General features: G+C 40.1%; 1 protein-coding gene across 7 annotated transcripts in view; it reads right to left on the reverse strand.

The window, feature by feature from the left end:
* Nucleotides 1-25,570, reverse strand: part of WDR33 (WD repeat domain 33) — a 72,749-nt gene that overhangs the window by 38,130 nt on the left and 9,049 nt on the right. For 3 of the 7 annotated variants that reach the window (XM_044435580.1, XM_044435627.1, XM_044435618.1), the window contains exons 2-8: nucleotides 22,590-22,735; nucleotides 15,579-15,804; nucleotides 14,685-14,753; nucleotides 14,132-14,236; nucleotides 13,626-13,721; nucleotides 11,162-11,313; nucleotides 9,352-9,449 (exon numbers count right to left, since the gene is read on the reverse strand). In XM_044435580.1, the coding sequence (XP_044291515.1) occupies nucleotides 9,352-9,449; nucleotides 11,162-11,313; nucleotides 13,626-13,721; nucleotides 14,132-14,236; nucleotides 14,685-14,753; nucleotides 15,579-15,804; nucleotides 22,590-22,618 (775 nt within the window). In that variant the 5' untranslated portion in view covers nucleotides 22,619-22,735. Of the gene's footprint in view, nucleotides 1-5,833; nucleotides 5,979-9,351; nucleotides 9,450-11,161; nucleotides 11,314-13,625; nucleotides 13,722-14,131; nucleotides 14,237-14,684; nucleotides 14,754-15,578; nucleotides 15,805-22,589; nucleotides 22,736-25,570 lie in introns of those variants that run through there. The other 4 variants (XM_044435588.1, XM_044435598.1, XM_044435607.1 and 1 more) reach the window with 2 other exon arrangements.

The following is a 25,570-nucleotide window of genomic DNA, read 5'->3' on the forward strand; positions in this document are numbered from 1 at the left end:
TGCATGCACCTACAATTTGAGTTCTCTTACAGCAGAAGTGAATCTTTTCAGATGTGAAGGCCAAATTGTGCTTCCCACAGACTAGTCTGTCAAGCTTCAAGTTAACATGTGGTCAGCCCACCTTCCTCAAGCTCCTCCCCTGACATTGCCCAGCTGTGTCTCATCTATTTTTCCTTTCTCTATGTGAAGAGAGTTCCAGAACTCAGTGCCCCTTTCTGAATGGAAGGCATACATTTGGTACTTGGAAGAGTATTTCTTCCAACTGCTGGCTAAGTTGTGCATTTCCTTCATATGCTACCCCAGCCAAGTCGCTTAGCTGGTATCTGGAAGAACTGGCTTATATGTCTGCTTTATGTACTGCCCTAACTGAAAAAGCAATAAGCATGCAATGGGAAGGGATAACTAGAGCTCCATGCCTCTCTCTGCCTGGAGAAAAGGGAAAACGGAAGGTATGATGTTGGGGAGGGGAAGGGTCCAGTGCCCCATCTGCCCATTTTTCAATGCTGTACCCTCTATTAGTTTCCACACTGACTCATGTTCCAAGGAATCCATGCAGGTCTGGCACAAAACTCTAGATAACTGCAGAAAATATTGCAACTTATAGTTCAGGGTTAGAGAATGTTTCTGGAGGACAATACCTATTATCAGTACTGGTCATTGATTGTGCTGGTTGATATTGATGGGAGTTAGAATCCAACAACATCTGAAGGGCCTTTATTTATTTCATTTCATTTCTATGCTGCCCATGGCTGAAGCTTTCTGGGCAGTTTACAACAAAGTATAAAAACACTAAAATACAATAGATTAAAACATTAAGAATTAAAAATTAATTTAAAAGAACATAAAGCAACATAAAAGACAATTTAAAAAGACCAAGCCAAGAGTAAAAAAAAAGGCACCTGGCTAATTGCATGAGGCCCCAGAAAGGGAAGTCTTTAAGGCCTCTGCAAAGAGGGCTTCTTAATCTAGTAGTAAAGGTTACGGCAGGCAGGCTGCAGCAGGGAGGTTGTTCCAAAGATGGGAGGCCACCACCAAAAAGGCCCTCTGCCTAGTTGTCACCTTTCAAGGCTTTTGTGGAATTGGCAGCTGGAGGAAGACTCCAAGGGCAGAGCTTAGTATCCAGGGAGATTGGAGTTGGGGGAAGCACTCCAACAGATATCGTGGTTCCAAGCCGTATGGGGCTTTATAGGTTAAGACCAGCACCTTGAATTGGGATTGGAAGCACACAGGCAGTCTATGCAGGAAGGCCAGACCTCCAGTTCCCATTTATTGACTGCTGCATGCTGCACCAGCTGCCACTTCTGAACTGTCTTCAAGAGCAGCCCCACATAGACTACATTGCAGTAATCTAATCTATACAACAGCAAAGATTATTGAAGCCAGGCTATCCTTGTCCAGGTAGGGGTGCAGCTGAGTCACCAGCCGGAGCTGATAAAAGGCACTCTGAGCAACTTGATGCCACCTGAGCATCAGATGACAAAGGTGGATCAAGAAGCATCTCCAAGCTATAAACCTGTATCTTCAGGTGGAGCATGACCCCATCTAGAACAGGTTGAAACCCCCCATCCAGTCAAAGCAATCACCCAACAACAGCATTTCTTGTCAGGATTGCTTCAGTTTGTTAGCTTTCATACAATCCATTACCGTAGACAGACACTGGCTTAGCACATCCACAGCCTCAGCTGCCAACAAAGAAAAGGAGAAATAGAGCTGCAAGTCACCAGCATAATGATGGCAGTACACTTGAAAAGTCCAGATAACCCCATTCAGTGGTTTCATGTAGATGTTAAATAGCATAGGAGACAGAACAGACCCTTGCCATGCTTAAGAATCCATGGAGTTGAATGCTATTCCCCAAGCACCACCTCTGGAGATGGTCCTCTAAGTAGGAATGGAATCACTGCAATGCAGTATTCCATACTCCCATCTCGGCCAGCCGCTCCAGCAGGATATCATGGTTGATGCTACTGAAAGCCACCAGCAGAGTCAACAGAGTTGCACTCCCCCTGTCTCACTCCTGACATAGGTAATTTTTCAGGGCAACCAAGGCTATTTCCATGCCAAAATCAGACCTGACTGAAATGGATCCAGATAATCAGTTTCATCCAAGAGTACATGGAGTTGATTGGCAATAATCCTTTCTAGAACCTTACCAGGAAAGGAATATTTGCTATCGGCCTGTATTAGTCCAAATTTTCCAGGTCGAGGGAGGACTTCTTGAGAATTGGTCTCACTACTGCCTCTTTAAGGTAGCATGGGACCACTCTTTTTCACAAAGAGGCACTGATGACCCTCCTGGCCCAGTTGGGTATCCTTTCCTTGCTGGCTTTTATAGGCCAGGAGGGGCAAGGAATCAGTACAGAGGTGGTTGCATGAACCTGTCCAAACACTTTGTTCACATCCCCAAGCTGTGGACCAAAACTCAAACAGTAAAACTGTACCAGACTGCGCTTTGGATAGTGACATCAATTCAACTGCTGTGTCTCTGGAGTCCAAGTTCCAGCAGATGCAACAGATTTTTTTCCAGAAAATGCCTAGCAAGGAGGTAACAGTGGGCCAAAGAAGATTCCAAGGTGTCCCTGAGGCCAGAATGTAACTGCCTCAAAATATACCTGATTGTAGGCACATGCCAGGTTTCCGTTGCATTCACAAGGAATTCTACTCCATCTGCAATCCAGCCATCTCCTAAGTTGTATGAGCTCTACAACAGAGAGGGTGTTTAGGAATGATTGTGTCAACTGCATGGGTCACTTCCATATTTCACAGAGCGACCAGGGCTTTGACAGGAGCACCAGCCACATCCACTGGAAAACACCCCCAGAGCCATCTGGAAGCCATTCAGATCCATTAGGCTCCAGAGGCAGACCATCTCAATGGGTCCCCATCCTTGCAAAGGGGAAAAGATGCCATAAATCTAAATCTCAATAGGCTGTGATCTGACTATGACAAAGGGACTGAGTCAAAGTCTCCCACACTCAGAGCACTATCCTAAAATCTGGTCAAGAAGACCAAGTCCAGAATATGCCCAGCCACATGTGCTGGGCCAGTCCCATGACTGTCATGGCGGCCATGAAATCCTGAGCTGCCTTGGATAGGGTGCTCTCAGCTCTCAGGTGCATGAACGCTGAAGTTCGCTAGGACCAACAGACCGGGGGACTCCAAAATTACATTCAAGACCACCTGCACCAGCTCAGGTAGGGAGACCAATGCTTGCAGGATGGCTGGAACATCAGCAGAATCCCCAATCTGTCCTGCTGGCCCAACACAAGGTGCAAACACTCCAAAATAATTGTTGAATGAACAGGGCACCTGGAGAGAGAATTCCTATAGACCATGGCACCTCCCCTGCTGCAAGGCCCTCATATCTACCCCTATGCTAAACCAAGCCTAATTCCTCCCAGTCCACCCACTCTCAGATCTCCGTTATACATGCCAGATCCACTGACTAATTGGTTGACTGAACTGTAGATAAGGGAAGTTTTTCTCTGTATTCAAAAGCTCAGACTGTCAGGATATGTAAAGCTAAAAATAAGCTGCCAAGAATATCTCCCTGTTATGTCCCAGCTTGGACTTTATCCTCCAAAATGATACATGAAATGAAAACTTGTACTGAAACCCTATGATATGGACCCCCAAACATGGGTTTTACATTTTAAGAAAGACAAGGGAAACAGAAATTTAATCTCTCCTGAGGACAGATGAACTTAAATACTTCCCACTTGAACAGCAATTTGACCCTTCCTGTAACATAGGGACCTTCACACAGCATACAATGAACAGACATCTCATACAGATCATGAGATCACAGTCACATACATAAATGGGAAGAAATAATCTCTTATGAAGATTTTGAAGTAAGTTTTAAAGATAACGAACAGCATATTGGAAGTATTACTGGAAAGCCCAGGGAAACTGCTGGGAACTTGAAACACTAATATATATTTGCTGCTGGGACTCAAACCTGTCTTAAAGGCAACTCATCACATTTTGCATCAGTTGCCAATCCACCAAGTGTAACTCTACTTAGGTCAGATTGCCAGATCAATGGTATGAATGACAGTTGTCAAGTCCAGACTAAGGGGTGGGGTGGGGGGGAAGCGGTATAGCTCTTACTAAGTGAATGTTCCTGGCTGCTGCTGCAATTTGGAAATTCCTGTTTCCATAATTTCTACCTAGAATATAAAAGGCTGTATGTCTGAATGATAAGAGACAACAAACCACTTTTTAGAAAGTCCCAAAGAAAGTGAACTATCAAAATTATCTGCGCTCTCCCTACTAGAGGTAAGAACTACCTCTGGAACATGAATCTGGAAGAACTATGTTGATACACAGCCTTATCACTTCACCTTAACCATGATATCAAAGACCACAGAAAGATGCAAGAAGATAAACAGGACACAGTTTGTACTCCCAATGTAGATAGCTGACTACAGCTACAAGGCAAGTCTCCTTATAATGCCCACCTTGGATACCAATTAGGAATGCATGTATGTGCAAGAATTTCATACGTACTGGTGTGCCTGAAATTCTAATACAACTACTTGCTTCATTACTTCATCCAAAAATTAAGGTTGAGCACGGGGTACCAGAAGAATCAAGAAATGAGAGTCCAGAGAGAGATTTCTTTAATAGACAGAAAAACAGATAAGGATGTCTTATACCTTAGCTATTTTCCTGTGTTGCAAATAGCTAAGGCGTAAGACATCCTCAGAAAATTGTTTCCAATTTGTAATAATTCCAATTTTTTTCTAGCAGGTATTCATCTGCTCTGATCCAATCTGTTATCCAGTTCCTACACTGGTACATATTGGCATGAACGAGATGATCATCTGAGACTTCATAAATATGGCTTATTTTCGTACATTGTTAACTGACATCAAGCCACTGTTCCTTCATTTGGACATAAGAAGGAACTCTAGCATAAACCATGATCAGCAGATGATTGGGGGGAGAAGGGACAAGATGCTTGGTCCCAACACTTACAGTTTCATAAAACTATTGTTATTGAAGCCTTAAACTAATATTTGAATTCGGCCCTAAAAGGCAATGCTTAGTCAAAAAGTTATGTAAAGGACAATACTGGGCTTTGTTGGGCTTATCAAACTAACGGTCCTCAAGTCATATCAAATTTAAGTGAAAAACAACATGTAGTGCTATGTTTGTATATTTTTGTAGAGCCTTAGAATTCACATATGTTTAAGGTATGATAAGTCTGTAAGAAACTGTTCATTATTGTTTTGATTCTACTTCAAACTTTCTGACTGAACTCACAGCATATGAAGAATATCACTATTCCTAATGGGACTTTAATTATATACCCAATATAACTTGCTTAAATTTATTATGTTTCTAAATGTAGAACCCATAGGAAGAATATCAGTTTTACAGGATCTATTTTATTTTCTCATAGAACCCTGTGAGAAAGGACACTTAAAATTAAAGAATTCTGATCCCAGGAATTTGTTTTGATCATCACTGACATCAGTCTTTCCACACAGAATCCATCTGTGCATACCCCAATATTTCATTTCAGCAATGTAATTCTCCCTGTTATTAAGCCGCCAGGAGTCAAAGACTATTGCAGCTCTACAGCAACAGCGAGAGTTTTACCTGTAGATCCTTATCCAGCCTCTGCCCACTAGTGTACAGTAACACTTCACTTTATCATTTTCAAACTTTCTAACTTGACAGAACCCCTTCCATATTCACTTGTCTACCAAGCAGCTATTGTGTTTTGCCATTTTCTAAGAAATGCACTAGGCTCCCCTGGCTTGTGTGAATGGACAATGAGATCTAAAACACAGCTCTGCATGGGAAGATAAATGACAAGAGGTGGAAATGTTATGGAACTTTATTTGGTATTACTCATTATTTCATTAAGAAAAACCCTAATAAGCTTCTGAGTAATCACAATATTTTTCAGATGTCACCAGGATGCCTACAGTCATCAGGGTGTGTTTAGAGAACCTCCTAATAAACTGACAGATAAAGAAACAGTAAAAGAAAATGTATTACAGTAACAGCATGTAATAATAAAAAATAGCTGTAGATTTCTAGGTAGTAAATACATCACCAACTAGCATGTTTGGAAGTTCCAAACATGTACAGATCCTTAAGGCATTTTGCTACAAAAGACTATCACTAAGTTGTAGGATCACTCATATAATCAAATTAGTTGCTTCTTCTGAACTATTTTTATAATGCTGGTGCTTTTTCAAAGTTGATGTAAAATGATGAAGATTTTTAAATAGATAATTTTGAAGATTTTATATATATTAAGAGAGATAATCTTTTCATTTGAAAGATTGTTTGCATATTAAAATGTAGAGAGGGAAAATGAGAAACAGATAAGGCTATTTGAAACCCTATAATAAAAACAGTGTTACAGATAGACAACAATGGGTATGCCTTAACTTGAAGCTTCAATTTCATTAACAGATACTATCTTTAATATAGCAAAGATGACTATGAATTTCTGTTCAGACCACACAATGCTATGAAATTTCAATTTTATTCTAACTTCTCAAATCTTTGCATCATCCCTTCCTGCATTTTTCATTTTTCTGCTCTAAGTTTGTGATGCTGTTCAGGAGGAAAACAGAGCTATAAAACTGTTCTGAACCAGATTTTGGGTGTCTTGTTACAAGTCATGTTAGGTAAAATTCTTCAGTGTTTGGTGCATGAGGTATCAGAATAAATAATTGTAAGGCTCTTATGACTTCTAAGACAATGGTAGATCAAAACACATGTTATGTGCTGACAGTTTCAGAAAAAAATATACTAACCAAAACAATATTTATATTTAAACAGAAAAACATATCAGTTCTTCACTAAGGAAACCTACAATTTCTATACTAGCTGATGAGGTGAACTTCAGTATCTTATGCATTAGCCAAAGTATTTGGAAAAACATGTGCCCGTTGCCCACATGTTTTAGTCTATAGTTCTCATCAGCCCTAGTCAACATAATCAATGCTGAGGGAGGATGCAGGCCAAAATACTTGGGAGGGCCAGAAGTGGCCCATTCCTAGTGTATAGGAAAGTACTAGGTGGAGTTGAACTCTGTGGGATGTCTGGTTGTTATTTTCTATAGTAAAGATAATCCTTAGCACATCTACCAGAAAATATATCCCATTGGACAGAGTGGGAATTACTTCTGAGTAAACACACTTGTTTTCACAGTGCAAATTCCAATGTATAATCCATGAAAAACAGAACTTGTTTACCTGTGAATTCTCCCATTTGTGTGCCAGTCAGAGAGGAAAGCACCCCAATGATCTGGACCACTAGATTGTGACAAGTAGGGAGACCAGACTTTTAATGCCTATGTCATCTTTCAGTAAGTTAGGATGACACAATGAGATATTTGAGGGCACCTACTGATTTTCTTGCCAATATTCCTAAACCATCTTGAGAAGTTTTGTATAATTAGAATATGAGAAGACAGTTGTACCGTCAATCTTTTCCAGTAACTAGTGGGAAGGACAAGGATGAAAAGTGTATTATTGTTCTTTTTGCTGATCAAGAATTATAACCATCCATATAATCCCTCAAATTAACAACAGCCTAGGATTCTGAAGGTAAAATCTCTAGAAATATTTACATATTTTAAGGGAGTTCCATGTGAACATACCAAGAAACAGTCTACAATAAACAAGTTACTTTTCATTATCACAACTCTTTTCCTTAAACAAAACATTTCTATATAGTCTAACATAATTTTGGACTTTATATGAATTGCAGTATTTTCTGTTTCTAAGGGGTAACAGGGGGAAAAAACCTACATGTCCTGTACGTTTTAGAACCTAATTTCCCTACATGCAGACCATGGAAGGGGGACTTTCTTGCCTCCCCTTCCCTTTGTAACTATTGTTTCCTCCTGCCCCTCACATAGTTGTGAGGTCCCTAGAAAACAGTGTGCAACATGGTAGAGAAGGCTGCACACGTATGGGACAAATCAATGGAAATTGCAATGCCCCGAGCACAAATAAAAGAGCAAATTTTAATCTAGGCTTCAGTTTTATGCACACTTACTAAACTGCATGGAACTCAGTGGAAATTATAAGTAAACATTTATAGGACAAGGTAGTAGATATATCAAACCTAGTTTTAATACATTATTAATACAACTTAAAGCTCCATATGGATAAGGATGCATACGGTATAAGCTAATCTGTGTACTGCCCCAAATTTTTTAAACATGAAGTGTTTAGTAGGACCGTAACTGCATAAATTTAGCACAGATAATTCTGTTTGTTCAGCTACATATGCCAAATAAAGGTAATACATGCATCACCTTTTTAAAACATAAGACATAAAGCTTATATCTGGAATACATGCATGACTGAAATCTGGCAATTAAGAAACCAAGACACATCAGGGGATATTGTAGGCATAACTTTCAAAAACTGTTTCTTGGAAATGATTTGTTTCCCTGAAGCACCACATAAGCACTTCTTGGAAACTTAAGAATAGTTTTACAGTTCAGCATTTCTTTACACCAGAGCTGTTAGATGCTATATCAAGAATCAAACTCAACTTTACTTTCTGAAGTGAAATAGTGTCTGCATGTTTGTTGCTCTTCATTTTCTGTATTGACAGTATCAATACAGGTTCCAAAACTAAGCCAGCAATTCTACTTATATTGCATGTCCCTGTATGTTAAATAAATGCTAATATACCATTTGATATAATGGAAATCCCAGCAGTGTTACTACCAACTTTCACTTTCCCTGTCTGATTTTTCACATCCTTGTAAATTCTAAATGTTATGTTCTAACAACTTTATTTCTTCAGAGAAAAGACATGTCATGTATCTGTGTGTTACTATGGGGAAATAGCAACTTGCTTCCTAACCTGTGTAGTGACTGCACACAATGGGGAGTCAAAAGGATTCCAAGTATGCTGTGTTTATATGTTATTCTCTTAATGAAAACCTATATCGCCCATAATGTGATATAATCTGACATAGTCAAAATACAAGCAAATGTAAGCATCAACAAATTGGGAAAATCCCTTCTTCTCAAGTGAGTGTTTCTCGCATAAAACATTATAACCATTGTACTGAACAAGAACATGAGACTAGGCATTCAGCTTGCCTTCCTACACAGAGGATTCATCAATGCTAGGTGCAGGGAACAGCCATAGTATGCACTGCTCCAGTACTAAAAGCAATTTAAACAGGTTATCAACAGTAACAACTAATGAGAGTTCTGAAATCCTTGTGATACAACCGCTTGGAGTATTAAGGGTGCCGGAGTGGAGAGATGTTTGTACAGCTCTTATGTGGGCAATTACAATGAGTTTTCCCCTTCTGACATATCCCAATGAGTACTTTTTTTGTACACATACCTCGAAGAATTCTCTCCTCATGGCAACGTAGAAAGTCCCAGATTCTAACAGTGCCGTCATCAGAGCATGTAGCAAATTTATTATCCGTGGGTGAGAAACTGTTACATGAAGACACACAGCAGGGGAAAGAAGTCAGCATTTAACAGATCATCTAAACTTCTCAGACAGGGCAAAATTTAGCTCAAGTGTTAATATATACTGATGGAGCCATCTGAACGTATTGTGCCCGGAAAGTTATACTTCATCCCGTTGACATAACTGAGTCCATTTGCATAACCGAGTTCTGCTATGTAGCTCCATGAAGCAAAGTTCTTACTTCTGCATTTTGTTCCCCAACCAAATGGGGACAGCTTCTGCAGAAGGTACACCGTGCCCTGTTTCACTTATGGTTGAATGGAGCTGCACTTTCTCTGCAATATCTGTATAAAATGTGAAACTGACAAAAGCAGCCATTTCATGCTTTTGAAGTATGGAAGAAGCAGTCCTGGGTGTTAATATTAGATATATTTCTTCTTCATCCCCAGAGTTCTTGTAATAAGAGAAAGGGGGGAGGAACAAGGACTTGAGAAGCAAAAAATAAAAATAAAAAAATGTGTGGCCTACATTGCACCCTCCCCGCAAAAAAGCACTAAGATAAGAACTGTCACCCTAATAAAATACTTAAACCGCAGGAAAAGCTTCAGAAGTTCTGAAGCTTGGTAAAACACATGGAGAAACGGATAATAGTTGCTTATAGAGCTCTATTATGCCTTGGTTGGACCATCACCAGCCACAAATATGCAGCCACTTCCTTTCTGATAAATGAAGAACCAAGGAAGAATCTGTTCAGCTTATTCAAACAGCAGTCTCCTTGAAACTCCTGGAACTTTGTGTGTGAGAAAAACCTTGGAGAAATCCAGTTCACAGCTATGCTAGTGTACATCTATACAAAATCACTTGTTACACTTTGCCAGGAAATCCTGAATCAAGAGGGGGAAAGGCAATTTCAATGGAAAGTGCTTCTGGAGTAGTGAATCTTCTTCCCCAATGTACAGCACCAAAACCTGAGGAAACATTGCTGTTGGTTTAGTTTGCTTCTGCAGTTCCTCTTCAGACATGTTAGTAAAATAAATTTCCTTTACTCATGTCCCTTGCTTAGACTATAACCATTCTTCACACACCTCTCAGCAAAGAAATATCACTTCACTTTTTATAAGAAACATACATTGGCACAGTTGGAGTATTGACATTGAATCAGGAAGATGTCCTAAAGTTGTCTTGTCAGCTTTAGGTTTCAAACTTGAAGAACCCATTCATTATTAAACATGACTTCTGGATGTGACAATCTGTGTGGGCCTTTCATGCTACTGGACATCTTGGCCTCACCAAGCCAAGCAGTTCTTCACTTTATTTAGCTCTTTATGTTGTGAGAACTATGCAGCTGTTTTATTTCTGGATTATATTTTATTCAATTATATTATTAAAGTCTGAATTCTTTATTTGGAATGAAATTATCAACTTACACAGTGAGCATAAAAAGGAGTAACTGATACACATTGTGACCATATATAAAAGACACCAATACCAGTGCAAAATGCGGCAGACAAATACATCTCTAACATATTGCAGAGGCAGATACTGGGACAACACTATTTCAGAGAAATGCCAGCAAATCCATGAAATTGTGGAAACAAAAGAAAACATGTTTATGTGGTGCAGGACATTTCCCAGAATCTGACAACACCCATGCATGTCTGCACCCAGAATACACTCAGAGAACAATCTAATCATGGAAATAGGAACTACAGAAAATGGTATATTGTGTATAAACCTGGCCTCTCTAATCGCCTCCTTATGTGCCTGGAACATCTTGACGTTGTTCATGTTGGACTGCCAGTACTTCACATATCCCCCATGGTCTGCTGTTAACATCCACATGTCATTGTGTGACCAAGTCATAGCTCTTACTGGACTGTCATGAGCCTGCAAAGTCAGAATAAAGCAAGATTTCTAGTGAACGTGCTCTAGCGATCTCAAGCATATTCACCTGATTGAAACTAGGGGAAAAAACTCTAAAAAAATGTAAAATCGGTAAATGTAAGAATGAAAAAACAGCAATATACATAAATTTATGCCTTTTAATTTTTGGCAATAACTATTACTATTATGCATTATTTTGCAAAGTTAGTATGCTGCCAAATGCACTTCTTACTCTGAATGCAGAAAGGAGTACCTCATTTTGGACACATGACTGAAAATAAGGGTCCCCAAACATTTTGGCCTAGTGGGCATATTCAGAATATTGCTCTCATAAAATGGTTACCACAGACAGCTTTGCCCGTTTGCAAAATGGTTACCATGATGGGTTTGGCCAACCATTTTCCAGAAGGTGAGCTAACTAAGCACAATGAAAAGTAATTTCCCAATACTTTAAGTAAAAGGCAGCTGTGATTTTGGTTTCAAAGAGAAAATATCCACCCCAGTAAAGCATCCGCCCATGGCACACACTTAGAAACTACCAGTCCATGCAAAACACCCACCCCCAGACAAAACATGCAACACATCAAAATTAAAACAGTCTACTAATACAACCCCCTCCAAAGCAAGAAACATACACATATGCACAGTACTAGCAAAAGACTCCTTCTGGACCCACATATCACTTCCTATGAACACCCAAGTGATAGTGATTTGGAGTGGAATATTTTTCAAAACATTAAAATTTTCTTTCCTTGAAAGAAAAAAAATCATAACACACATGTCTTTGTTTATTCATAGTTGTCTGAGCTGTTGCCTGGCAATTAAGTATATTAGGTGGGCTAAAGATAGGATATGAACATCTATAAATTATTCTTCTAAGGCAAGTGTTGACAAATCTGAGTGCTCAGTTGCAAGTGGAGGAAATGAAAAAAGGTATGACAAATCTTCCTATGCATAGTTCAGTTTGCTCCTGGCTGTTTAATGTATTTGTCCTATATTGCTATCATTCTTTAATAAAAAACTGAAGGAAAGTTGAAATATGATTACTGTTTGTATCTCTTAAAACCCTAAGGGCTGTTTCAGACCCTCTAAGGTCAGCATTCTGGTCACTCAGTGGCCAACTAATTGTCCATATGCTCCGACAAGCAGGATGCAAGTGTGACAGTGCCCTCTGCCCAAGCCTATGACCACAGTCCTACATGCACCCTTTAGTGAAACAGAATGTTCAGTCAGTTGTTCTGAATCAGATTTTTTCAAGTTCAAATGCTCCCCAGAGAGGGTTGCCTGGTGCCAACACTTTTTTCCTTTTGGCGCCAGGCAAAAACCTTTTTATTCTCCCACTTAATTGCTAATTTGTTTTAATCTGCTGTTTTACATCTAATACTGTATGCTGTGCTACTTTTACTTTTTTATTTTATGTTATTGTTGTTGTTATGAACCGTCCCGAGACATCTGTGATGGGATGGTATACAAAATAAAATGAATGAATGAATGAATGAATGAATGAATAATAAATAAATGGAAAGAAAACTGAACAGCTGATATAAAATACAGCCACTCTCTTGGGGTATCTATCCTAAAAACAGTGTGCTCTTGTAGCCTTTTTTGGTTAAATATAAACAAATATGATAAGGAAGTATATGCTGTTGTCTTTACATTTATACAAGCTATAATGTATGCTCAATTTATTTCCTTTCTAAGCAAGTTATTTTATAGCTACTGGGAAAACTTTTGCTGCTGCACACAGCATTGAAATAGATTATATTTTAGTTCATTCTCTTAATTATGAGATATTCTGTATGCTTTGTGTTGGGGATCAAAGTGAGAGAAACCAACATGCTAAACCAGGCAAATTACTTAAAGCATTGGGACATATTCCAGTTTTACTTTTTCTGTAAAAAGTTAACACTGATCCCCAGCTTCATGGGAGTAGGAGGATTGGCGGCTAGGCATGTTCCAAAATTAAGCACTGGGCTATTGGAACTCAACTTTTATATTTTCTTCCAGGAATGCCTCTAAGGCCCACATGGATCTCAGAAGCATTTTTTGAAATAAAGATAGCAGCGCACCAGGCTACCTCTTTAATTAAAAAAACAACAATAAATATATAACAGGAGGGACAAGAAGTCTGATGGGTACCAAGGAAGCTGTCCATAGGCAGCTTTAAATGAACTGCTCAAAATGTCAATAGTTAAAGAAGAAATAAGAAATATAAAGCTTGGAATGGTGCCCAGTACTGTTCTCTATCAATGAACAATGGACAAAAAGCAGACATTAATGACAGAATTAAAGATCAGTCAACTTCTATATTATACCTGCAATATTGTTTCAAAGTTGAAAGTAAGTCCATTCCATAACGTGAATTCTCCACTAGAAGCCCCAGTAACCAAGCGCCTCCCTTCAGGAGTCCACTGTAAGAGCAAAAACAAATTGAGATTGTATTAGACCACATACTGCTACTTTATCACTACCACAAAGTAAACTGTAAGGACTATGTGTAACCAGCAAAGGTGTACTTCATAGCCTTCCTTGTGTTGGTTTTTGCTTACAAAACACATGTGCATGCACTCTGTGTGTGAGAGAGAGGAAGGGGGAGAGAGGGAGAAAGAGAGTTTAAGAGAGACTGAGAGAGATCTTAATTGCAACATGAACTACTTCCAGTACTTTAGGTATTAGTGGGTATATGATCTGTCCACTTCTATGCAACAGCAAAATACCATGACAGAGGTAAATAAAACTGGCCACTTGAGGGGAGTTACTACTTACACACTCAATTCTAGGCAATTTGACACAATGGCATGGAGTTTAACACTATACTTACCCTAACAACAAAAACTGGACATTTTACTTTATTGGTAGATGTCCGAACAAATTTTGTTGTTACAGCATTCATAGGATTGTTCAACATTCCTATTGGTGGGACCAACTAGAAGAGAGGGAAAAATGTTTACATCGTGCTTTAAGCCAGAATATGCTCACAAACATTAATTTGGTTCATAAACTTTTGCTACTGAAAGTGTAAGGCTCCAAATCAGCACAATCTAACCCCTGAAATCTAACTTCAGAGACAGGAGGAACCCTCCAGAGCAAATTTTCTGAGGGACACAGGAGTGAGATATCTGGTAGCAAACACTGACCAAAACGTTTTCTGCTCAAGTTGAATTCAAGTCTAGGCCAAATCAACACATTAGAAGATAATAAAATGAATTCAAGTAGTAGCACCTTTTAGACTCATGCATCAAATTAAGATTCTTTAGTATGAATTTACATTTCTATTCATATTTCTCACAGTTAAAGAGATAGTATCCACTTTTTTCATTTTTTCAGGAAGAATGCTTAACTGCCCAGAGCTCCAAATAAATATCTATACTCACATCATTATAATACCCTCCATCAGGCTGAATTGCCCGCATATCCCGTTGGTCTCTTTGCCATACTCTGTTCTGAAAAGATGAAAAAAATTGATTAGTATTATTGGCTATAGAGTACAAACTAGTTTTGTGAGCCGCCCCGAGGCTTCGGCAAATGGGGCGGCATAGAAATTTTCTAAATGAATGAATGAATGAATGAATGAAATTGGCAAACATTGTCTGTTGGCCATCTAGTCTTCCAAAATGAGTTATTTGTAGAAAAGGAGAAGCAGAGTATTTGATTTTATACTTAAAGGTAAAATCCTGGTAGAAGTAGGTGTCAATGTTCTTCTTCCAAGAAGTGCAATGTCAGAAACCAGTGTTCCAGAAAGCATTTTTTCCATCCTTTACACACTTGCTACCAAAGCCTTGAGCAAGGCCTGGGAACTAAGATCTCACCTTATACACAGAGCAGGAAATACTCTCCAGGAAGATAAGACCACAGTTAAATCTTGTTCTATGGGTTTTCTCTGCCCCCTTAGTGAAAGAAGGAAATCAGCTTATCATCTGTGGGACAGAAGTGAACACCACTTCCATGTCTTCCTGTTCCCACTGCTTCAGGAAATACAAGTTGGTGCTTACATGACTGAAAATAAGAATATTTTCCTCCACTTTTTGGTGTGATATTTTTATATGTAATAAGAAATGGCTTAGTAATGATAGAAGAATCACCACCTTTTCTGATAAAATGCCTTAATTCTAGCATTTCAAACTCACAAAATTACATTAATTCAGAAAATACTCAGGACAAATGGTATCATGTTACTGTAAGTTTATTTTGTCCCAAAGTGAATCTAAAACCCCAAACATTAAAAACAAAAACAAATTGAGGACCAGATGGAACAGGTCTGAACATACCTCCAAATATTTGATTACAGAAGGATTATAATCTATAGTTTTTCGGTTCACTGCTTTTCTCATACGTTTTCCATCAAAGGTGAGCTGCTGCATTGCTTGCTGCTGAGCAACATCAGGTCTCTTATAGAATAGTTGTCGAGGGGCCTGATGCTGAAACCTTGGCATATGGAAAAACCGTGGTGGTGAGCCAATTTCTGTGGCCATGATGACTTCTGCTTTGAAAGATCTAGAAAAAATGACAGGAAAATTAAGCAAATAATGTTTTCCAAAGGCCAAAAAATTATACAATATAATGAAACCTAAGCTGAGCAGGAGTCCAGGATTATCCCAGAAAGGCGGCGGGGGGGGGGGGGAGTGCTGGCTTCACCATCCTGCCAGCCTTATCTCCCACCTTCTTTCTTCACCACCCTCCTTGTCATTTTGTCAAACTTGCTCTACTGGCTGACATTGGGGCTGCAGCAAGAGTGGCAAAAAGACTCCTATGCCTCCATTCAATCATTCTTACCCACCCAGTGGAGCTCTCTATGATTGGCTGACTCCTACTATGTGCTGACCCCCAAGGACATCTTGGAACCATCTGAAGGTTGCTGCAATACATTTGCTAGGCACTTCCAGGACTTCGATTTCAGTGTTATTCCAGTGAAATCAGATGAGATATTCAGAGCACAGCTTTGTCAAGTTTCTTTGGATGGTTTCCGATCAGCACAGCTCAAATATGTTGGCAAGTGCTTGGACAGGTTTGTGTGACCACATCCATCCTGAATCCTTTCCCCTCTTGGCTAATAAAGGCTAGCAGGGAGGGAATTGCTGGCCAGGCCAGGGAGGTGATGAATGCCTCTTCATGAGAGTGAGGAAATCCCTCTTCCACTTGAAACAAGTGGTGGTGAGACTACTATTCCCAAAGAAAACATCCCTGGACACAGAAGAACTCTGTTGAACACATTCTTGGACGGGACTGATTATCTGGTTCCATTTCAGTCATGGTTTAGGCCTGGTTCTGGCACAGAATCACCTGGTCATTCTGTATGCTAGGAGAGAGGCAGGGGGAATGTGACCCTGTTGGTACCCCTGGACCTTTTGGTGGCTTTCAATACCATCAGTCATTGTATCCTTCTGGAGCAACTCTCTGAGCTGGAAGTAAGGGGCACTGCTCTGTTCCTATATCAATGGCAGGTTTCAGATGTTGTTGCTTGGAGAATATTGCTCTGCCCTGGGATTTTCCTCAGGGGTTGCACGAACCCCCATGCTATTCAACATATATACAAAAAAAGTGAATGAGGTCATCCAGAGTTCTGAAGTGTCACAACTCTATTTCTCCTTTACATTTTCAGCACTGGAGGCTGCGGATGTGCTAAACTGGTGCCTAGCTACAACGATGGCTTGGATGAGGGCTATCAAACTGAAGCTCAATCCAGACAAGTTTGAGACACTGTTAGAAGGTGGTTCTTCTGACTAAATGGAGGGAATGCAACTTGTTCTGGATGGGATTGCACTTCCCTTGAAGGAGCATGTTTGTAGCTTGGGGGTGGCTCCATGATGCACGGGTGGCCTCAGTGGCTCAGAGTGCCTTCTACCAGCCTAAACCAGTGGCCCAGTTATGACCCTATCTGGACAGAATCACCTGCCACCAGTAATCTATGCTCTGGTAATCTCTAAACTACATTACCACTCTGTACTCTATGTGGGGCTGCTCCTGAAGTTTCTTCAGAAGCTGTAGCTTGTGCAAAACACAGTAATCAGACTAACAACAGGGACCAGACAGTCTGAGATATACAACCAGTTCTGCCCCACTTGCACTTCTGAGTCCAATGCTATATGCTTCTAATTCAAAGTGCTGGTTTTAAATTTATAAACCCCTAGCTGGTTTCAGTCCACAATCCCTGACTGAATGCCTTTCTCAACCATCCAGACAGAATGATCAAGCTCTGGGAAATGCCTCTGAATGCCACCTCCAAGGGAGACCTGGTGGGTGGCAACAAGGAAAAGAGGCTTTTCAGTGGTGACTCGTCCAGACATGGAATTAGCTCCCCACTGAGGCTTCCCCAGTACCAGCCTTACTATCTTTTTGGCATCAGGTTAAGACTCTCCACTACCACAGGGTATTTAATCAGTTTACTAGGGCTTTGTCAGCTGTTTAATGTGGTTCAATTAGGTTTTCTCTTAAGTTACTGGAATGTTATGCGTGTTTTTAATGTGGTTTTAAATTTCGTATGGCAACTTTTTCTCCCAGTATTTTTATAATGTGGGAGAAAATACCATTTTAGATGGTATTTAAATAAATTGTTAAAAACTGCCCAGAGAGCTTTGGCTTTTGGGCAGTATAGAAGTTAAATTATTATTATTAATAATTTCAAGAATTTATCATGTAATTGAAAACAAAGGCAGTGACATTAGCCTTCAGAAGAAATCCAAAATTCATGTACTGTAATATGTCTGTTAGGCCAACCCAAAGATCACAAAAGCTGTGCAAACTTTTGACATCTTCATCAGGGAAGATGTTACAAAAAGGGCCTGGGGGGTGGGGTAATAGGAGTCAAACAACAGACTGCATGCTGGAGATAGTCAACATCCAGTCTGTCCCCAAAATAACCTGCTTTATGTAATATCGTGCCTGATAAGAGATCTGAAATCACAGAAGAGTGCAATTTTTTGTGGAGTTAGCTTAACTATACTATAATTAGGATCATTTAATTAAGCTAGCATTTTAAATATGCTATATTGTCCATTGGACAGTTAAGAGAGAAGTTCTCCTTCAATGTTTCAGTTTTAAGCACCTTTTCCCTGCTTCAAGACTTCATTAATACCTAATATTTTGATAGAGAACTGCTTCTTTCATTACCTCCCCTGACCTTTCACCTTTACTCTCTCATGATTAATTCAATTTTCCCCTTCCCATTATTATGCATTCACTTTTAGGATGTGCTTACTAAAAATGATTTAGTTTCTGCATAATCCTAACACAAGACACAGGTGAGAGCTGTTTGACTCCCACAACAGAGCTCACCTTGGTTCAAATAAAACACAAAAAAAGTTGACTATTGAAGATGCTTGCCCATACACTCAGTAACCCACCATGGCCTAAATAAGCTATGGTGGGCTGACTGATCATGCAGATGAATTCAATGGCTCAGTCCTCTGAAGTGCACAAGCTTCCTTTTCCTTTAATACCAGTTATGACAAAGCCCCCCAAAGCAGTATCATGTGGAAATACTCTATGTATAAAAAGGCTAGTGATAATAGAGAAAAGAATCTCTGAAGAGTAGCACAAAGGAACTAAATGTCCAGTTGTTTATGGTAAGAACTCCCTGATATTTATGTTCATAGTTAAGAGTAAGCCAATCTTTTAAGGAAGCTTGTGCACCTGAGCAACTGTGAATGCTGGTTTGAGGTTATAAATAACTACTGCAGCATTTGTATATTTGTCAGCAGTTGCGTATATAGAATTCCCTATGGTATTATAACTTTTGCGCTAAAGCAAGGGTGGGCAATCTGTGGCACTCCAAATGTTTTGGCCTACAATTCTGATCAGCCCTAGACAACATATCCAGTGGGGAAGGTTGATAGGATATGATAACTAGGAGGACTGCAAGTTGCAGACCATGATAACTGGAGGGCTGCAAGTTGCCCATGCTTTCTGTATGGTAAATGTAAATCTTGAGTTTTATTTTGATCATAATATATGTGGAGTCCTCAGCTTGGATGAACTCCACGCACAAAATACTCCCTCTGGAGGATGGGGGAGGAGATTCCTCCTTCTCTTGGCAAAGCTGTTCGAGAGAGATGGAAAATCCCCTGTGGGAGGTAGCAAAGAACAAAGGGGGACAGACAAAAATGGCCTTTTCTCCTTCCTACAGCATGACCCTCCATTGGCTCTCAGGCCCTTCTGTTTGTGAAAAGACAACTCTGGATCCAACGCTGAAGTCTTGACAGGTTTGCTTCAAAGAACCATGTTTCCACTACAACCTTGCACACAGCTATTTAGGGTGTGACTGCCATCCTCTAGCACTCTTTGTCTTCCCTTTGGCCATTTGGTGAGTGCATGTACTCTCTCACATTTAGCCTTAAAAAGAGAGAGGCATCATCATAGTGTTATATTATGATACTCAAGAACATTGAATGAAATATCATGCTGAAAGATCAACATATGAGCGCATTGCAACTATTACATATTTTTCAGTTTTCTAAACTAGAACTAGACCTAATGTAGACTAGCTATTTCTGCCCAGTACTTTTGAAATAGTTATAAGCATTTATGCAAATGCAGAGTGCTTTCAAAATGGTCCTGTGCCATACAGACTGCGTAACTATCCTCTACTAATTTAAATATAGGAATAAAAAAAGCATTCATCAAACTCAACAGGCAGTAAGTATATTTGTATTGGCAATTAATGCCAGCGGCAGTCTCAGTTCATGACCTCAGCTGAAGATATACACATGCTCATAACCTGCAGTATTGTAGGTTTAATCCTGTACGGGCCTACTTAAAGACCCATTAAATAAACCAGAGCTTGCCCCCAAGTAAGCATGCATAGGACTGCAGTATGACACTGCAAATGAAGAAACACTTGCCTACATTTACACTAAATCCACAAATATTTCAAAATAACCTTGAAAGCATCACTATATATGCTCTGTGGAAATTCTATAATAAAATTTGCCTAAATTGCAGAACACGCAAGAGGGGGTGAAGTAGGACTTCTAAGGCTGAAAAGTGTCTGAAATATAATATAAATATAAAATATAAAAGATTAAATGTTCAGATGATCAAATCCTGACTTAATAAGTTGAGGTATAAAATGTCATCTACCCCAAGCAGTTGTTTCACTCCTCCCTTCATCTGAGTGGTGAAAGAGGTCAGGAAGCTGCATATAACTACAGCTTTCCTTTATGACCGAACCAGGAAACTAAATTTAATGGAAAGAGGACAGCCTATGAGGCCATGGGTTAAAGTTGATAGGTATATTTGGAAGCCATTAACCATAGTTCCCAGTCTGGATGCAATGGGATTGTGGTTGTGATTTCTTAGCTTGTTTTCCTGCTTATATGACATTCTTTTAGGGGACTGCAGGTGGCGCAGTGGTTTAAACCGCTGTGCTGCTGGGCTGGTTGACTGAAAGGTCACCGGTTCGCATCTCCACAATGGGGTGAGTTCTAACAGCGTTCTGTGCACTTCTGCGGGCAAATGCTGGCTCCCTCAGCTAGGAAATGGAGATGAGCACTGCCCCCTAGAGTCAAGCATGACTGGACTTAATGTCAAGGGAAAACCTTTACCTTTTATGACATTCTTTTAATATCTTAGCTTACTAAGCCAAGATTTGATTGTCTAAACCATGACTATAGGTGTGATAGTCTTCCATACTTGGTAGTGTGGTACATGGGGCTAAGCAGGCAGGCAGTATTTCCTTCCACTAATAGGCCCCTGTGTAAGAAAGCTTAAGGGAAGTTTTGAGGCAGCACAAGGAGTCCTATAAGAAGGGAATTCCTTGTGCTGGGAGAAGGACAAGTACATGTGCATTTATAACACAACACACAATACACTAGGATGTGTTTTTCCATATTGGAAAGGGCTACCAAGCTATGTTCATTTTTCAGATGAAGTTACAAAGGTTTTACCAGCCTAAGAATACAAAAAGCTTTTATCTGAAGCATCCCAACACACACTTCACTCAAGAAAAATCAAATGAAGCAGCTTAACACAGACATTATATTGCTAGTAAAAAATTATGCAGATTTGCTACTATTCTTATTTAACTACAAGTTTGGTTGTTTGTCAGCATGCAGTCCTGACATAAATAGGATGTAATTTGCCATAATAGGCTTCTGAAGCAGTTTGAACTATTACTAACTGATCACTTGTAAATGTTACAGATGAAACCTCATATACAAAGTAATGCAATTGTTTATAAGAGGAAGTGTACACATTCATAATAGTATATCAGAATAGTACTCAGCTTACTATTAAACTTAAGCAGTCATTCCCTAAGTCTATAAATGGGAAGCCACACCTACGCAATATCCTGTGTGTGTGTGTGTACACACGCACGTGCATTTTCTATCTTCTCAAGCACCTAAAGGCATGAGAATGGGTAGAAAAGTTGAGGGAACTAAGATCTACGGCAGGGGTCGGCAACCTTTAACACTCAAAGAGCCATTTTGCACCCGTTTCCCAAACAAAAGAAAACACCGGGAGCCGCAAAACCCCTTTGACATCTAAAATGAAGATAACACTGCATATATCGATTTTTTACCTTAATGCTATGTATATCTTCATTATGATTTAGCTGCAGCTCTTGTTCAGTCACTAAAAACTGTTATTTTAAATCTTACATTATAAACTAGTAGGACTCCCTTCATATATTTTGAATAGGAGAACAGCTTCCTGAAGAGCCAAAGTCAGTGCTAAAGGGCTGCAGGTATTAAACAGCAAACCCCATAAGTTCGTCAGCAGTAAAAGCAAATGAATCTACCCACATACCATTAAACATTTGGTTTTCGTCAGAAACTTTTCTTTGATTTATCCATGGTTGGCCGGCGGGCGGGGCAAGCTCAGTAGCTCAGTAAGCCGAGATATAGGTGCCTTTAGTGACTGATTAGCAGATAAACAGTCAAGTGCTGTGAATTGTGACAGGTCCCAGTCCCAAGCACAGTTTTTATCATTCAGAGAAAGGAGATTACATTGGGACAAAGAGTATCCTTTCAGCAGCATTTCCTGTAACATGAGAAACTGCAGGAAGCTTGTTTAGCAGAAGAATGTAGAGATTTACTTAACTAGCTGATTTACTTAACTAGCTAGGAGCTTCGAGCAGTTCAGCGGCTGTGCCTGGTGTGTTTTGAGCAACAGAGCCGCAACAGAGGGGTTCAAAAGCCACGTGCGGCTCCAGAGCCACGGGTTGCCGACCCCTGACCTATGGGAAGATTCAAAACCCCAAGGATCTTTCTATGTATGGGAAAATTCTTGCCCCTTTCATGAGCAAAAATCACTTAGAGCATTGCTTTGACTTGACAGCTCACCTTCTGATAACTCCCCTTATGTGGAGCATCTTGAGTCAATGTCCAGGGTTGGTACCTGTTGCATTTTGACAGCAGACATGCCCCAGGACACTGAGGAGGCATGGTTTCCCATTTTTGGAGCCACAGAATTGCACACCTAAGCCCAACTAAAAAACGAATAATAAAAACATTATTGAAAAAGTTGTGCACTTTGGGGTCCAAACTTCTTTTCAAGAGGTCCTTCCAATATGCCATGATATCCTGAAAAGAAAAAATGTTGGGGGAATTCTGCAGTGAGCAAAAATGGGTGTGCAATCATGGCAAGAAAAAGAGACAAGGAGGCTTTAGCTACCAATTCCCTTTGGATGAGGGGTGGAAGACTGAAGGGGAAGGAGTGGAGACAACTCAGAGTAAGTCCAATCATCTGTTAGGCACACTGTGTTTTCTTTGCAGAATAACCAACCCATTATCTTTTATTGCCAGCATGGGTTAGCATAATATGCAAACTTGCTCGATCTCTTTTCATGGATTCCTTAAGCTGTATAGAAATTGTGGACTGTGTAAGTGTTATAAATCATTTTAGGGCCTTCAGTCAAGAAGTAGGATCAAAGCAATGAATAAACTAACCTTCCTATGAGTAGTCGTTTTATCGTCCCTTTTTAGTATAGGAAAACAATACTTGCCAGTTTGCTATTTTTATTCTTGCAAGCTCTTCCCTGGCTCTCTTAGGCCCTTGTACCACATTTCCAAGAGGACTGGAAAGTAGTAATTTTCTCATTTTGCAAACCTGCTTTTAACACACTGTATCCAGGTTGGATGTCCTGAAGCAATCTCCAACTGAGCTGATCAGAAGCAGAATATTAGAAATTGTGGGGACACATGTGAACACAGATGGTTGTTTATTATTTTATAGCAGATCTTGTTTCATCATCATCATCCCACAAGTTGTCTCTTTACATCTGAACTGTGGAGTTGGTACATAAAACCTTTGACTTTGACTCCACAATTTACAGTACTTTCAACTCTGACCCCTTTATTTATATATCAATATAGGAAATAAATATACTAATTATTTATTTCCTATATTGATTGAAAGCACTCAACCTACAAGGCATTTCATCACTGATTATTATAAATGAATAATCAGGCTACTTTTTAGAACTCTTAACTTGTTATTCAAATTATCTGTGAAATAGGAAATATTAACATATTATTTATACTGTCATTTAAATGTATTAGGAGTTGGAGTGGGTACATTTTTACGACCTTCCACTCGACTCCAGTAACTCAAGAATTGCTTCTGACTCCACAACTCTGACATAGCCCTGTCAAAGTGCACATTATTCTCTCCTTTAACCTCATATGTTCTAGAATTTACAGAATTCAGGAAAGAGGCTATTTCTACAAAGACAGTGTATGAGAACAGTTAATCATCCTTCACAGTACAAGAGTGTTGTAATGTTTAAGCTGGAACAGAAGAACATCGAGTTGTGCAAAATTCCTCAGAGTATTTTGGCTACTGGGAGATACAGAAATGTAAGCAAATAAATGATAAGGTAATCACTAAAATATATCCAAGGGAGCCAGAAATCAAAGAGTAGAATGTTGGCTAGGTGTCCTGGGCCCAGTCTCCACCTGGGTGGCTTTGCACAACACTTTAAGCCCAGGGTGCCTTTGGGCTTAAAACAGCCTGGATGCACAGCTCTGACAAATGACTGGGCTCAGAGAGAGTCCTGAGGTAACTTCTCTCTTCTCAGGGGACTGAGGAAAGCAGAGTGGAGATGACAGCTGCCCAAAATACACAAGCGGTGCTTTTAGAAGCTTACAAATTGTAAAGAGGCGCACAACTGCTTGGCAACTCCTCTTTGTCTGGAGTAGCAGTGGACAGCAGCATTCTCTTACTTCTCTATGGCGGGCCAGGACAACATGCCTCCTCCCTCATACCTGCTGTCCTATTGCACTGGGCAACAGGCACATTCTCCCAGGCCTACTCTGCAGTAGATTAAGAAAAGTGCATCTCTTCCTCCTGCCAGCAACAATGGATTGCCCCATGGGGTGGCTGGCACATCAGGCAAAGAGGGCATGTCCTAAGAGAAAGTGCCTTCTCCCTCTGCCCACCAATATGATTGTGAAGACCCAGGAAACCATGACCCCATCACTCACTAGTGGCAAGTGACAGGTAGGCACAGGAACAAGCCAGTGTTCAGTGGAAAGCAGCTGATCACAGTCGCTTAAAAGTGTCACTGTTCATCAGGTGGCTGTTATCTGCATTCACTAAGAACCACATGGCCAGAGCAGCATGAAAATTAAGACCTCTCTGGCCAAGTGGCTGGCCTGTTGTGGGGGCTGACCCCTGTGAACAGTGTTTGGATTCAGACTTCACAGTAAACCACAGAAGGTTAAGTAACACGCGACAGCTTGTCAGGGCATCTTATAATCCAAACTTAAGCTATCCTGACTACACCACCCTGAATTTAAACAACATAATAACCATCATGGCTTTGAAGCCGTATGTGAACCCAGAAACTCAGCCAGTTGATAAGGCATATTACTGGAAGAGATCTATTGTAGTGTATGGGTAAAGAGTGCTGGACTGGGACTTGGGCGATCTGGTTCTAGAACCAACTCAACTATGAAAGTCACAAGGTGACTTTGGCACAGTCACTACCTCTCAGCCAAACCTACCTCACAGGGGTGTTTTGAGGATAAACTGGAGGGGGAAACTTTGCAAATGGCCTAGTGCTCCTTGTAAGAGGAAGAAAGGTGGGATATACAGCCACTGTAATGACAACGATGATGAACTGAGGAATGACCATCTGCTTTTGCATATGCACCTCCAGGTCTGGGCCTGCATCATGTTGTGAGAACCCAGCCACTGTGGTATATTTGGGGTTAAACAACCCTCACATAACCCTCAATTAGCAGCAGAATTGTGCAAAGATTGTTTAATCCTTGAATAATAATCTTCAGGTCAGCTTTACATGACCCCAATTAGCGGTGCA

The sequence above is a fragment of the Varanus komodoensis genome, unplaced genomic scaffold (assembly GCF_004798865.1).
Source record: "Varanus komodoensis strain SLA01 unplaced genomic scaffold, ASM479886v1 scaffold1, whole genome shotgun sequence".
NCBI lineage: Eukaryota > Metazoa > Chordata > Lepidosauria > Squamata > Varanidae > Varanus > Varanus komodoensis.